This window comes from Rhinolophus ferrumequinum, chromosome 24 (genome assembly GCF_004115265.2).
Source record: "Rhinolophus ferrumequinum isolate MPI-CBG mRhiFer1 chromosome 24, mRhiFer1_v1.p, whole genome shotgun sequence".
NCBI lineage: Eukaryota > Metazoa > Chordata > Mammalia > Chiroptera > Rhinolophidae > Rhinolophus > Rhinolophus ferrumequinum.
In genome coordinates this window covers 41,837,430-41,853,364 of record NC_046307.1, presented here as the reverse complement: position 1 = coordinate 41,853,364, position 15,935 = coordinate 41,837,430, and the positions used below count along the sequence as shown (strand labels likewise).

Below are 15,935 nucleotides of genomic sequence, written 5' to 3'. Positions count from 1 at the left end.
CTCAAGTCTCTCACTCCCTCCAGGGCTGTCATGCCGAAGCTTGAAAAGCAGACCCGCCCTTCAATTCCTCTAGAACCAGCCCCCATCTGTCAGAGGACCCTAAATTCGTCCAAACACTTCTGATAGCTTCGCGCACCAGACTGGGTTCTGAACACTGACCTTTGCCTTTTTGGGGGTGGGGACATCCCCCTGTTCCGACTGCTCAGGCCTTACCACTGCAAAGCCTTTATGGTGAACCGGCTTTCTGGAGACCTGAAGTGTCCTAAGCAGAACGAGGCTCTCTTTGGCCTCAAGTGAGGGAAACTGTAAAGGAGTTAATATGTCACAGGCTTCATGTCTCCACCACTGAGGCACGTGTGACAAGTCTCCGTGTCAAATCCTAGGGAGGCCAGAGCTGGCTATGGCTTCCCCTGGTGGGCCTTGGACAGAAAGCCCTCGATTTAATGTACAGCAAAGCATTTCGGAGAGTATGCCCGTGACAAGTGCATGGCTTCACACACCACACCAGCCGCTTCAAACCACTGCCAGTTCCAACCCGAGCCTTCTGAAAGCCACACAGCCTTCCTCTGACACTGCCAACAGGTGCCTCTCTGGACACCCCTCGCTCAGAGGACCCCCCCCATAAATGCTCCTCTTACCTTGCCTCCTTCAAGCAGAGCCCCAGGGTCCCGACCCAAACCCAAAGTAGCAGGCCGCTGTGGCTCAGAAGCCTCTGCCTTTCAAGATGATGTCTGAATACAAATTTAAATATGATGTGGAAAACTGTGGAATCCGTATCTAAGCTGAAAAACCCCATGTCACAGAAAAGCCATGAAGTAAACACAGGGGCCTAAAATGCTCCAGATACATTGGGAAGTGAAGTGCTATTTTGCACCCAGGGTGAGTCCAGGTCTGTATAAGGTCTGAAGTTGTATAAGGTCTGAAGCTTATACAACTCGGCTCTAATAAAAAAAAAAATTACAAATGCACAACTGCTAGTCCCCTCCCAGGGCCTGGGCAGTGAGTTCCCCTCCGTCCTCTCCAGCAGTCCCTGGTGTTGGATTGAGGCAAAGTTAGCAACCTCACAACAGGAGGGCAGAAAACAAGGGGGAGAACGTGATTTGTGCCTTCTTAAGTCCCAAGAAGTCCCAGTAGACACTGATCCTGATCTGTTTCACCAGGAAGCTTTTTTTCTCCTTATGGTCATTCTCTCTGTGACCATTTTGAGAGGGTAACCGCTGACAGTCACTTGTTCACTCGTCACCTTCCGTTACAAGGCAGAGTATAGCCTGTTTGTCAAAATGGGACAGACTTGTTTTTAGAATGGGCACGAGTGCAGGAGTATCCCACAGAGCGGGCCATGCCCTAGGTAACCAGACCTGGTTTGGAGGAGGCAGGACCCGCCTTTCCCTTTTCTGCTCAGTTCTCTCCTCTTTCACACAAATATTTGGGGGAACACGGTCCCAAGGGTGTGGGATGCTGGCTGTTGCTACTCTTAGAGAATGTTTTTCTCTTGTTCTCAGGGAAGAGTCCAAGTTCTGATGAAAACAAGCTCAAGTCACACCAGTGAGTGCAGGCAGTGAGGTCAGTGTGAGGCTGACAAAATGGGCGGAGGACACGGCCATCCCAGCACCGCAGTGTGGAATCCATTAGAGTTTCCACCAGGCCAGGAAAGGAAGAGGGTAGACTCGCAGGCTCTGCTTTATTCCATCCTATCTTGATAGCTCCAGCCAGAGCGATGCTTTTAAATACAAAATAATTTAATCAGACTTAATTCTGACATGCCAGCTTCTTGAGAGGGGACTGACTTTTTCTGCCAATGGGATTAAGGACTGGCTCCTCTCTGGAATGCACAAGAGGTGGCCCGTGCTAACAGGAGACACCTGTAATCACGGGCGACTTGGAAAATTCTTTTCGGCAATTCAGATTAACCAAACACTTGGCAGGGTGCTGGGGCCTGTGCCAGCGGGTCTGCAGCTCCAAAGGGCCCCACCAACAGGCTCCCTGATGGGAAATAAGCCAGTTTCTTGCTCCGAGTCCCCAGGAGCTCCAGGTCAGCATCTGTTTTCTTAGATGCAGTATTTGTCGAGGGGCTGGAAGTGGTACAGAAATAGCTGGGAGACAATGCTTTTCAGCGGGCATGAGTGGGGAAGGAGCTGCTGTGTGAACAGGAAAACCCGGACGGGCTGTGGGAGGGGTGGGGGGGATGTCACGCCGACACTGGAAGGAGGGTGTGGACCCCTGCGCACTGCTTCCCCCGCGGTGCCCCCGCTGCCAGACACCCTCCAAGGGGAACACCAGCGAGACTAAGGCCCGGGGATCCTCTGGATTGGAGGGCCAAGGTCCAAGGGTCGCAGGGGACGGTGGCCGCCCTCGACACCCTAGAACGCGAAGGCTGGGCTGCCCTCGCCCGCGTGGCTAGCCTTCGGGTCCCGCCCCCCAGGGCCACGTCGTGGGGGGGCCCCTAAAGCTGGCCAGTTTCCATGGCAACCAGAATAACCTGGCCTGGGCAGCCCGGGAGATGCCCCGTGAGGGCCCCGCGGTCGGAGCGCGCGTCCTGCGGCCTCCACGCCCCGGAGCCCCGGCCACCGCCGAGCAGCCCCCGCCTCCGCCGCCTCTCCTCGCGCACCCTGAACTCACCTCCAGCCCAGCCCGCCGCCGTCGTCGCTCCCACCGCCGCCACCGCCGCCACAGCAGTGTTCGCGCGCGCCTCCCACCCCCGCCGTTAGCCTGAGCCTCAGCAGATGACCCGCGAGCGCCGAGCTCTGCGGCGCCTCCTGCCGGCAGCTTAACGGATGGGGCGGGACCTCAAGGGGGCGGGGCTTCGGTGGGCACAGCCTCTTGGAGGGCAGGCGGCGAAAAGAGGAGGGCAGGGCGCTGGCTCTTCCTGCAGGCCACCCAATGGACAGGGCCCAGACTTGAGTGGGCGGGGCCTCAAGGGAAAGGGCGGAGCCGGTGGTGGGTTGGGCTGAGTGCCGGCGACCCCTGCTGGCCAATTAATAGATGTGGGTGTGGCCTTGAAGTCAGGGGTGGGGTCTCCAGGGCTGGGGCGGGGCTGGTTGCCGAGAGGCGGAGCTATGCAGCCTCCCCCAGCACAGCTCAAGGGGCAGGACCTCGGCAGGAGGGGCAGGTCCAGTGCTAAACTAGGGTACCAAGTGCTGGCCTCTGGCTCTGGGGGACAAGTGGGCTGTGTTTTGTCGCCACCTATTAGTTCTACAGGGGACAGGGCCAAGGAAAGAAGGGAGCAGGCTCAAGCAAGCACTTACTGGAAGTGGGAGGCCAGATATATGAACATCTGAGACACAGAAAGGGGATGAGGATGGCAGATTTCAATTCCCCTACAATCTGTCGCCCACCCAGCAGCCAGAGTTTTAAGTGGCATATCAGATCATGGCACTCTTCTTGTTAAAACGATGCAAAACCGGGCCAGGTCAGCTCTGGAGCTCGGGCCTAACCGCCTTTCTTGGATAACATGTTTTAAAAGAAGCTTAGAGCTCAGTTTGGCACCAGTCCCCCGGCTGGGGTTTCACCTTGGAGAAAGGCTTCTCACAGACAGGTAGGTCCCTTTGTATCACGCAGCTCACATCTAGACCTGGGAAGTCACATGGCCTCGGATATAAAGATGCAGAGTTCTGACCCTGGGAGTGAACATGTTGGTTGACAGCTATTGCAGTATGAACCCCATATTTGCTAATGGGAAGAGGGAACAGACATTTACTGATCCCTTACTACATGCCAGACCCTGTGCTAGGAGCTCTACCTAGGTCATCTCATTTACAGTTCACATCAACTCTTGCGAGGTAGATGTTACTCCCACTTTTCGAATGAGGAAATACAGAGGCTCAGAGAGGTCAGAAAGCTAGAGCTAGAGGCCGGGACTGTGTGATTAAATAATTCTTTTTATAGGACACCCCACATACACATAGGAACCTTTACAGGGCTCCCCATAACTATATACAACCTCCCCTCACCTTGACCCTGAAGAGCCAAATATCAGGAGAGCCTGGGGTTAGGCCTATGTTTGTTTTGTAAGGTATTTCCCACTCCTTCCCACACGCCTCTTTAGCAGGGGTTGGCAAACTACAGCCTTTCGGCCAAATCTGATCTGCTCTTTCTATAAAGTTTTATTGGAGCACAGCTACATCTATTTGTTTACACATTGTCTATAACTTTTTTTCATACAACAGAGACCTGACAGCCCAAAAAGCTTAAAATATTTACTATTAGGCCCTTGACAGACAAACTTTGCTGGCCCCCCTCTTCAGGATCTGGGAATGCCAACTATTTGGTACTACCACACTGTTTCACACCTCTACGTCTTTGCCCAGCCATTGCCTTGCCTTGAAACTCCTTTCCCAACTGTATTAGTCTGTTCAGGCTGCCGTGACAAAATTCCACAGACTGGGTGGCTTAAACAACAGAAATTTATTGTTTCACAGTCTTGGAAACTAGAAGTTCAAGATCAAGGTGCCAGCAGGTTTGGTTTCTTCTTAGGCCTTTCTCCTTGTCTTGTAGATGTCCATCTTCTCCCTGTGTCCTTGCATGGCCGTCCCTCGGTGCATATCTGTGCCCTAACCTCCTCTTCTTATAAGGACACGAGTTATATTGGATTAGGGCAACCCCGTGACCTCAGTTTAACTTAATTCTCTCTTTAAAGGCCCTATCTCAAAAAAAAGTCACATTCTGAGGTCCTGGGGGTTAGGACTTCAACAGATGAGTTTTCGGTAGACACAGTTCAGCCCGCCACAGCAACTTCATCATCTGGCCCATTTCTACTCATCCTGTAAGACTCAGATTAAGTGTTACTTATGTGGTAGGCAACCTCGAAGGTGGTCCCCATGATACACACCTTCTGGTTTTCATGCATCTGTGGGGTCCCCTCCCATGTTAAATAGGGCTGATCTAAGCAACCAATAAGATGTTGCCAAAATGACAGTGTGACTTCTAGAGCTAAATTATAAAAGACATGGCTTCGCCCTTGCTCTCTGTTGGATGGCTAGCTCTGGGAGAAGCTACTCGCCCCCAGAGAGAAAGCAAAGCTTCCCGCCAACAGCCAGCACCAACTGGCCATCCATGCAAGCCAGCCATGTTCATTATTCATTTAGGCCACTACGTTTGGGGGTGGTTTGTTATGCAACAATAGATAGCTAATACACCTTATCCAGGAAGTTCTCCCTGACTCCAGACTTGGCTCCACACCTCTCCCATGGGCTGCCACAGCCTTTTATCTTTTATGTTTTTATTGAACCAAGTCTACATTACAGCAAACTATGTTACTCAATACGAATCAGATGTTGTCACCCCTCACCTATAATCCTCTCACAACCCCCTTTTGCACTCAGAATAAAGTAGAGCTTGCAAAACCCTACCCCAACTGGCCCCTGCTGACCACTCCAACTGCTCTCTGCCTCTACCAGGGATCTCCAGCCCCTGGACTTCTGTTTTCATACTTGCTAAGCTCATCCCATCCTCTGAAACCTTTCCCCTTATCATCTCCTCTTCCTAAAACGCTCTTCCTGTCGTGTTTGCATGTGGCATCTTCCTCTCAATAAAACTCAGCGCACTATTGTCTCCTGACCATTAGCTGGACGGTCACCAGCAGTCATTTTCTATCTCATTACCTGTTTTATTTAATGATAGGCATTTATCACCATTTGTGTTTTTAACAAGGGTTTGCGTTCCATAAAAGCAGGAGCCTCATCTGCTTTCTTTACTGTTGTGCTTGGCGCCAAGCAGGTGCTCAGTAAATATTTGTTCAATGAGTAAACAAAGGAAGGAATAGATTTCCACCCATCGCACCTCTCACCCTCTCCCTCAACTGGAAGCTTCTCAAAGTCAAGAAGTGAACTGTATGCATCTTGATATCCAACACCCCGCCCATGGGCAGGAGCAAAACAAGTTTTTGAACGTCTGGGTTGAGTATCTTTGGAAATACGCCGGGCAAAGGTGGAGTGTTGAGCTACCCTCTGTGGCCACCAGAGGGAGGCAGAGTCCTGAGACTCAATAACGGAAAGGCCCAACCCAGCCCACAGGAAAAGCATCTCAATAAGGTCAAAGTGCAGATTCCCAAGGGATGGCTGGTCCAAGGGCAGAGAGATGGGGCTTTGGGGGACCAAAAGAGAGGAAGGGCGGGTGGTGGCAGGCACAGGGACAGCTTTAGATCCCTCTTTCTTTTAGAGATTGTTACATCTGCATCATTAGAAGGGGCTGGCAAAACAAGTGATTTAATCCTTAGATTCCATTCTGGGTGAACTCAGCACAACCTATAAATAGCAGTGCTTTGGGTTTGGTTGTTCCGTGTGGACTTACCAGCCAAAAACAGCAATTGTTATTTTTCTTCCTGCACCGTATGCTGAACAACTTTCAGTCAACAATTTAGTACTTCCTGGTGCTGGTAATGTGTGGGGACCAGAGTGAGACCAGCAGCACGACCGACAGTGACGATATTTGACATCATTCAGTCTAAAGTTTCTGTTCTGCTGTAGATATCCAGTAGGAAATGGGCTGTAGGGATCTGGAGTTCAGGTGAGACATTTAACTGGAAAATACTAATAATGCAAAGTCATTACTAGCACGTAGACCGGAAATGAAGCTGGGGGAGTGGACGTGTTCAATTGAAATAAAGAAACAAAGGTTTCAATACCATTAAAATAGATCACGTGAAATTACCGTACTCTTGAGTATTTGGTCTGTTCTAAAGAAATTTGAGCCATATTTACTTAACTGTCAAATTTGTAGGCTGCGTGGGGCTTAAGAAATTACCTAACCCGCTGGTCATTAAGCTATTTGTGTGCTGAAGCCTCTGGAAATTGTAGTGCTCTTGGGACTGGGGACATGTTGAAAAGTTGTATTTCGACACTTGTAGGAGTGAGGATCAACTTCATTGGCCTAAAATATGACCCTGCGATATGGTCACAACATAAAGTCCCAAACAGGAGCACGTGGCCTCAGGAAAACACAGTAGAAGAACCAAATATGCTTGGTTGGGTCTGACATTGCCATTACTATTAATTTTTTATTTGTTTACTTGATTTGTTGCCTGTGAGCGTTTGTTAGTACCATTTGGTTTATGATGTATATATGAGAAAAATAATAAAGATTGAGAAAATACTATGTATTAACTTTTTAAAAAAACTGAGAATTGGGAACAAGTGGCGATTTTTCAAATCTGGGGTGAAAGAGCTTTGTCCAGCTGGAGATCTTCTTTCTAGTTTGAAAGGAAAGGAATGTGTGAGAGCCCCGAGTTTAACCCAGTGTCTTGCCCATGATCACAGAATGTCATTAATGACAGATTACCTCTTTTGTAAAACCACATTCAGAAAGATGTGCAAGCAGCATAGATAAGGAATATTAACAGTGATTATTTCTGAGTGATGGAGTTCTTGGCAGATTACAATTCCCAAAAATCGCCACATCAATACATATTCCATCCCACACGCTCTTCTTCCATTGTCACACACTCTCCCTTCCATCAGGTGGGGAGGATGTCTGCACTCCCTCTCCTTGACCTTGGGAGGACCTTTTTAGCTGTGTTGAACATCACAATGTGGCAGAAGTGATGATGCATGACTTCTATGTCTCCTGCCTGGTTCTCTGTTTCTCTTGGGACCCAGCCGCCATGTTGTAAGGAAGCCAAGGCCACATGGGGAAGTCACTTGTGGGTGTGTAGTAAGCCCGTCTTTTCTTCTGATGTTTTGTCATCTGGGGCCTTACCAAGCATGGGGAGACTGCCCCTCCCAGGGTCAGCCAATTCTTACAAAGAGTAAACAATTCACCTGTGAGCTCACCCGTCATATGCAAACCAACCAATCTGGAGACCATCCCTCCCACCTCTGTGGGCTCTTATACTCCAGGCCACTATCACCCTGCCCTCGTCACTCAGGGCAGGGTACCAGACAACTAGGAACAGCCCCTGCGCCCCAGGGTCCACTGAACTTATTCAAACAGCCAGTCCGAAGCCTGCTCACCCTGCCTCGCCCGCTCCCACCACGGAAACCACAGTAAAGGCTCGTGTCCCTGTTCTCCTCCCTCTGCCTCCTAAGGACCCAGGAGCTTCCCCGTGTGGCCCCGTGTGACACCCGCGCCCCCTCCTCTTGGGAACTGTGAGTAACAAACTGTCTTTTCAATGGCAATCATCTCCTCATCTGCTGGCCTCACCAAACCTGAACAACAATAAAATCGACATTTTTAAAACAGGGTGTTTGGCCAACCCCCGCCAGGGGGCGCGGGGGGGCCCTAGCCAGCTGCCAGCATCAGCCACCAGACACATGAGTGGACGTGGCTTCACATCCGCCCGCTGAGGCCCAGGCTCTGAATTCCTGACCAACAGAAGCTGCGAGAGACAATGGTTACTGCTGTTTTACATCACTGTATTTTACGATAATTTGTTATACAGCAAGAGACAAGGTTTTAATTTACTTCGTGCTTTTCTACATATCCCAAGTTTTCTACAATGAACAGAGATTGCTTTTATAAAAAGAATTGCCAAGTGTTATTTTTAAAAAGACAACTGGGCAAGAGTGAGGCATCTTGAATTTTTATTTATTTAAGTTCTTCCTACTCCACTGGAGACAATAACATTTACTGGCAGGACTATTCTTAATACAAATGTTTATCAAATCCTGTGTTAATACAAAATAGCAATTTCACAAACACAGAAAGGGTCCAATACCAGCAGGACATTTTTTAAAACGCATGCCACAAATGCCATTCTCAAGCACTGTAGACATGACAGGTCTATAAAAATGAGTACGAAAGACAATCAGAGCCCATTTCCCCCCCAAAAAAGGCCTTCACAAGCAGCCTGCGCTTGGGAGTGGGCAGATTCCCGGTGAAACCTGGCAGTGGGAACAGGACTGGAGGCCATTGGCGCAGCACAGTCAGAGCCTGAAATCTGACAAAGCTCGCTGAGGCACAGCAGCCCTCCCAAAACTGGGTCCGCTCCTTTCTCAAAGTGACCCACTCTCTCCCTCCTGCCTTCCCAGCCCACCCGAATGGTAGCCAGTATGCCCATCCAGCCCCAAGGCCCCCCGGAACATGGGGCCATTACCAGCACAAGAGACGTAAAAATCTGGTCTTGTATTCCTCTCAGCGGGGTCAGGGTTCTGAGTAAACAGATCCTCAGAAGCTCTGAACTTCTTTCTCCTAAACTGTCCCCATATGGCTTTAGGGCACCCAGGCTCATGAGGGATGGCACCATGCTGACCTCCGCCAATCAATAGGCACTAAGCACCTAGTACCAATGACCATGGCTTCCTAGAAGAATACAAGAGCAGTTTCCAGAACTGAGGGTTCAGACCCACCTGCGGGTCATAAAATCAATTTAGGAGTTGCAACCAGCAACTTGAAAACATAGGTCAGGATAGGATAAGGTAGGATAGGATGGATAGGGTCAGGCCGAAACCTCACAGTGCAGCACACAGTAGGTCCTATCTCAGTGATGGATGTATAGACTGGAATCACAGTGTAAAGTGTATTTCCTATGATGGCTATTAATCAAATAGGTTTGGAAAACACTGACAAATACATCTTCCATGGCCAATCTCACACTACCGGTGGTTTAACAACTTGCCCAGTTCTGGAATATTCATGATCGGTCTCCAGGATGTCAGAAGCATGCACAGCCCACAGATACCCTCAACATCTCATCTCCCACCCGCAGTGGACAGCCTCAGACAGGGTGAGGTCCTGTCATCACAGAAGACCCTCACAGCTATGCCTCTAGCAGCGTTTCTCCGACAACTGCACCTGGCGTGTCTACCCGTCAACCAACCAGACCACCTGCAGAACAGGCACGCGGCCCCTCCTCTCTACAGCCCATGCCTCAAGCTGGGGTTGCCTTCCTACATCTTCCAGATAAACCAGCCCTTTGGCAGTGCCCAGGCATTAGGTTCCTGGATGCCCAGACTCCCCCAGGGATGGGGTCAGTCCAATGACGGCAGGCAGAATGGCAGCCATGACTGGGTGGCACAGACAGCATGAGGCAGGTTTCACCTAACTTCTTAATGTGGCCTAAAGAAAGTGCATGAGATTTAGGGGGAAAGTTTATGTCGCAAGATCCTCACCACAGGTATGTATCGCCTGTGAATTAAAAGAATGGTTAAATAGATTGTGGTATATCCATTTAAGGTAGACTTGTAAAATAATGTTTACAAAGGGTTTGAAATAATGAGGGAAAATACTTGAAAAGTAAAAACAGTAGGATGTGAAAGTGTATATGGCAAGAGAAGAAAACAGCAAGGTAAAAAACTATGCACTGAGTAGGGGAAACACAGAAAGAAAGCCACTAAAGGAGTAAGAGTGGTTCTTTGAGGCAGAGAAATTATGTTTCGTATTTTCTCCCTTCCTAGTATTTTCTGAAATTTTTATAATAAGCAAATATTAATGAAAAATGTCTTTCTATTTAAGAACACAACCACCCACCCTCGTCCCACCCCTCAACCCACAGATGAGCCTTGCTGAGTCTCAGGGTCCCTCCTCAGAGGTCACCGTGACACTCACCGCCACCCAGAGCTTGTTGGTCTCACCAGGTGCACTGTCTCCTTCATCCTGTAACTCTAGGCTGGCAGACCCACTCAGGGCAGAGTCAAAGTTCACTACAAACCTGAGTTGGGAAAAACTAGCCTGGGAGCCTCCGTTAGCACTCTGATTTGTCTTCCAATGTTCAGAGTCTCCAAGAGCAAAGGCCAGGGCCATGCCCACGCAGACCATGGCTCTGCACTTGCCTCTTTTGACCTGGATACAAAGGGGCCAGCCTTTATCCAAGGCTCCCTGGCCAAGCCTTCCCACCCTCCTCTGCTCACCCATAGACTTGTATGAACACCTACTAAGTGCCAGCACTGTGCTGGGCACTGGGGATCGACAATGACCAATGGAGACACAGGGCTTGCCCTCAACATCGAAAGGGTCTCCCAGACCACTGCTCACACCCTCCTACCTCCGTGTGCTGCCCATGTTTCCAGGGTCGGCCAAATGGGCTAATGGCATGTTGCCAGCTATCAAATAAAGGGAACACTCTAGATCAGTGGTTCTCAGCAACATTTGGTCTAGGCCCCCAGGGATCTCCAAGATCCCTCAGGGATTCATGATGTCAAACTGGTCTCATAATAATACTACATTATTTGTCTTTTTCCCTCTCAGTCTTTCATGTAGTTTTCCAGAGGCTACATGACAGAAATGTCACAAATAGGCCTCTGTGCCAATCAAGCTTGGACCTATGGAAACTGGAACTAATCAATGGAGTGAGAGTGTATCAAGCCACGAGCATAGAGACCAGCCCCGAGAGGAGCTCCACACGGGAGCCTCTGCCTCCCAGCTTCCTGCTCCTTTCCCTTCCACCTGCTACACACCTGTGAGTATCCCTGCCTCAGTGTGCTCACCTGAGGTGAGCTGCTGGGATTTTCACGGGCTCCTTCAGGACCCCATGATGCTGTCTCCGGGGCCTGCATTGCAGCATCTGGCTGCACAGTATGTTGTGGCAAATTTGACAAGTGCCCTTTTGACTAAGTCACCACGTAGACCCATCTCCCAGCCCTTTCACTTCTACCTGCCCTCTTAGCACCTGTGGTGCAGGAAGCCAGTGTGGGGACACCCCCCACTTCCCAACAGAGGTCTGAGCCCTGAAATATCCTGGAATGTACCAGAACTAAGCATAAGGCGTCCTGTCTTTGCCCACTGATTCTGGTTGGGAGTCACAGACTGAGGCTCATCTAACTTGAGAGAGATCCTTGATCCAGAGACTCTGTGATTCCAGTTCGGACCCTGGAGCTGGGCCTGGATTCTTCCCCTGTAAATGTCTGTGTGCCAGGTATAGGGAGGCCGGCCCAGCCCTGGATGAGGCTGAAGACAGGCCCCAAAAGCCTCACCCCTGGCCTACTAGGAGCTCCAGAGGTCAGGATGTCGTGGACACTGTGCCCAGGTCCCTATCCAGTGAGCGACACCTTCCCTCTGGGGGGTATGTGAGGAGCCTCTCAGGGCCAGTGACTGGCACCAAGCGAGAGCGGAATGTTGGCATCATAAACCCTAAACCTGGATCAGGCACGCAAGCTCCCAGGATCTGCTTGCCCTGCAATGAACGGCTCTCAGAATTTCTCTGGAGTTTTTGGCATGAGAGGAAACGGCCAAGTAAAGCTTCCCCACCCCCCACTGCTCCCTCCTCTCTGCCCATTCCAGGAGCTCCCCCAAAAGGGACAAGAGAGAGGCAGTGGAGATAAACATGCTCCCTCACATAGAGACATTTAACCCGACTGCTCACATTCCCACCCCAGGGCACACCGCAGGTGAAGCAAAGAGGTGCCATCAGGAGTGCTGAGCCGACTGGTGGTGGCTGCCCAGAGCACCGGCTTCAGAATTCCGAAACCACCCATGTTGCAGTTGATAGGTGATGTCTGCCATGGTCACGGATATCCACCATCCCTGATCTACAATCCAGGTGACTTTCCCTGAACAGGGGTCCATTCCCCAGCCAGGACTTCGGTCGCAGGGAAGGAGGTCCTGGCCACATGGTAGAAACAACTCACTGGACTCCTTGATGGGTTTCTCAGGACCTTAAGAAGCACGTATTGGCCCATCATTCCCCACTCTGCCAGGACAATGTCTGCTCCCTTTTCTGAAGATGTTAATGTCGGTTGTATTAGGAAACACTTGTCTAGAATAGAAATGCATTACAGGGTTAATTTCTCCTCTGTAACAATGACCAAATGCTTTCTTTCTCACCTGGGATCCAAGGGAAGGTCTGGCTGTCACCAGAAGTAACCTCAGACCCATCAAAAGCTCCCCCGGTGGGAGGGCAGACAGGCCTGGGCGCTGTGCTCTGGGCTAAAGTTCGCAGAAACACTTCCCATGATGCTCTGCTCCAACAGCCCAAATGTCCGTGCAGTCTGGACCACCTCATTTGGACACCTTGGCCTGCAGGGTGCTGGGAAGATACAGGTACCTCCAGATGGCATAGTAGTGGGTACCAGCACCAAATGCCACAAACAGATGCCAGATGGCGTGGGCAAAGGGGATCTTCCCGTCACTCTTGAAGAACACCGTCCCCAAACAGTAGAAGGCCCCGCCGGCCACCAGCTCCCAGATGCCCTCGGTGTTGGGCTGTCAGCAAGGACAAGGGTGGGGCACAGGTCAGAGGAGTGGCCAGTAAAGTCACGAGCGTCCGGCCAGTCCCCCACCACCCCAAACGGAAAGACCCGTGGATGGTGAGCCAGCCCAAACTCCCGGGTGGGGCGTCTCACCACCCTGATGCTGCCAATTCTCCCCAAATAATTCTTACACGTAACGCATTTCTATCAAAATCTCAAAGAATGTTTTATAGCTTTTTATCTTTTCTAAAAAGCAATCCATCTGGTTCTATACCCAAAAGAAGTGAAAGCAGGGACTCAGACAAGTACTGCTCTACCTAGGTTTGCAGCAGCACTATTCACAACAGCCCAAAGCGGAGGCAACCCAAGCATCCATCGGTGGACGACTGAATGGATAAACAAAATGTTACTCCTGTTATTTCATACAATGGTATATTATTCAGTCTTAAAAAGGAAGGAAACTCTGACACATGCTATTACGTGGATAGACTGTGAGAACATTATGCTCAGTGAAATAAGCCAGTCACAACAGGACAAATGCTGTGTGATTCCACTTCTATGAGGTCCCTAGAAGAGTCAAATTCATAGAGACAGAAAGCAGAATAGAAATTACCAGGGGCTGGGAAGAAGGATGCTGAGTTAGTGTGTAATAAGGACGGAGTTTCAATTTGGGAAGATGAGAAAGTTCTGGAGACGGATGGTGGTGATGGTTGCACAATGTGCAGAGACTTAATGTCACTGATTGGACACTTAAAAATGCTTAAAATCATAAATTTATGTACATTTTGTCACAAGTTTTGAAAAGTCGTACATGCCCATGACAAAAAAGTCTTAGAGAAAAAACACAAAAACTAGTAAGAAAAAAGTAGTGGTCCTGGCCCCCGGAGATGAGGGCCACGTGAGCTGTTTATTAAAGGGACTCAAGTGGACTGAGGAGTAAGAAGAACCCGCTGTGCTGTCCCCCATCTCCGGGGCCCACTTCCTACAGGTAACCGCCATTAACCGTGTTTTACAGTATCCTTCCAGAAGTTGCCTCTATATGCATATAACATGCATATGTGCCTTGGAACTGACCCTGGAGACCAGTGGGCTCACACCATGCCACAGCCGGCAACTTCATCTTCCACTAGCTGGTCTGATGGAGCTCAGTGTGCAGTCCCACCAGGAGCTCCATCTCGGTCTTTTGAACAACTACAAAGTATTTCATTGTCTTCATCGGTCCTCAGGAGTATCATGCGTGGATATTAATTACATGACAATAAAATGAAGACTACCTAGTACTCCTTAGCACTTCCTACGTGCCAGGCACTGTATTAGGGCCTCACAGGAATCACCTGATGCCATTTTCATGACAACCTTACGAGGCAGGTATTACTCTAAGTGACAGTCATGGAAACACGCCTACCCATCATGCACAGTGAGACAAGCATGTTGCAGAATGGGACATGTAGCGTGATCTCATTTTTGTAAAAGAAAAACCAACAAGTCAATATGTCTGCACATCCACATAGACTTGCATATAAGTAAAGGAATGGAAAAGACACACAGCAAACAATGAATGGTGGTTGCAGCCGAGGTATTGTGTCAGGGTGAAGGAAACTGCTGTTCTTTTATACATTTTCAGACGGGACTTAGTTTTTGCACTGAGTAGTACTTAAATATACATTTATAATATTTAAATACTCATATCTACTATTAATATATAATAAATATAATCTTTAATTTGGTGGATATTATATAATTTAATAGATTTAACTTAAATATACATATTTAATTAAAAATAAACTTGGGAAAAAAGGTAACCTGTAAAAATGGAGATAGATCATGGAGAAAATGTTGAGCAGGAAAGACTGATGGGACAAGACTTCACTGCCAAGTATTAAAATTCAATTAACACAACAATAAGGAAAACAGTTTGGTACCAGTAGCATAAAAACAGACCAGTCGATGAAACACAATTGAAATCTCAGAAACAGACCCACATCTTATATGTATAAATGAATTTAACATGATAAAAGGAGCATTTTAAATGGTAGAAAAATGAAATAACTGGCTAATCATTTGGGGAGGAATCACCACATACAAGAGAAACTGCAGTGGGAATAAAGAGTTAAAAATGAGAAGTTAAACCATAAAATAAACAGGAGAAAATAGAGATAAATACATACACTTGGGAAAGGGAAGGACTTCCTAACCTTAACTCTTACGTTAAAAGCCATAAAATTTAAAAAAAAAAAAAACACCTGTTAGATCTGAATACATAAAATTGTAACGCCTCCCAATAATAATAATTTAAAAATAATACTGTTCTCTGGCCTAGGGAGACACTGAGTTACTGTGTCCATTTGACAGATGAGGCAACTGAGGCTCAGAGAAGAGAGGCCCTCAGGGTTAACCTGCCTATTCTACTGCCTTTTCAGGCAAGTCACGCTGACACCCTGGGCCTCAGTTTCCCCTTCTCTCAGAGGAGACGGTTTGACTTGACAATCTCGAGGGTCAGTCTGGGTCCTCTCCAGCCAGAAATGAGGCCCCACGCCGGGTGGGTGGGACTTACCATTGAAAGGATGACCAGGGCGGGGAAAAAGCCCATGAAGACGTAGCACAGCAGCTCCACAAGCTTGTACCTGGCAGGAAGACAAGCCACCTTGGCCTCAGGACAGCTCCTCGTTCTGGGCAGAAGACACCCTGACCGGAAGAGTGAGAGCACTCCTGGGCTCACAGGTCACCCTACTACACCCAACGGGTACTGGCAAAGTTGGGAGACCGTGGGCAGGTCTCCTTCCCTCTCTGAGACTCGGTTTCCACATCCGTGAAATGACATTCGAGGATTGCAAATGCCGGGCATAGCATGTGTACGGGCACTCCCCAGGCTCAAGC

The 15,935-nt window shown here is 49.1% G+C and overlaps 2 protein-coding genes across 7 annotated transcripts in view; both read right to left on the bottom strand.

Annotated features, from left to right (window-relative positions):
* The window catches only part of RADIL (Rap associating with DIL domain), a 50,966-nt gene extending 48,225 nt beyond the window's left edge, over positions 1 to 2,741 (bottom strand). Inside the window, exon 1 of the mRNA XM_033096014.1 lies at positions 2,620 to 2,741. The gene's annotated coding sequence lies outside the window, so the exon portion shown is untranslated. The remainder of the gene's footprint in view (positions 1 to 2,619) is intronic.
* Positions 2,742 to 8,481: 5,740 nt separating this feature from the next.
* Positions 8,482 to 15,935, bottom strand: part of MMD2 (monocyte to macrophage differentiation associated 2) — a 29,558-nt gene continuing 22,104 nt past the window's right edge. For 3 of the 6 annotated variants that reach the window (XM_033096006.1, XM_033096004.1, XM_033096011.1), the window contains 2 exons: positions 15,613 to 15,682; positions 8,482 to 13,071 (listed from right to left, as the gene is read on the bottom strand). In XM_033096006.1, coding sequence (XP_032951897.1) covers positions 12,868 to 13,071; positions 15,613 to 15,682 — 274 coding nt within the window. In that variant the 3' untranslated portion in view covers positions 8,482 to 12,867. The other 3 variants (XM_033096008.1, XM_033096007.1, XM_033096009.1) reach the window with 3 other exon arrangements.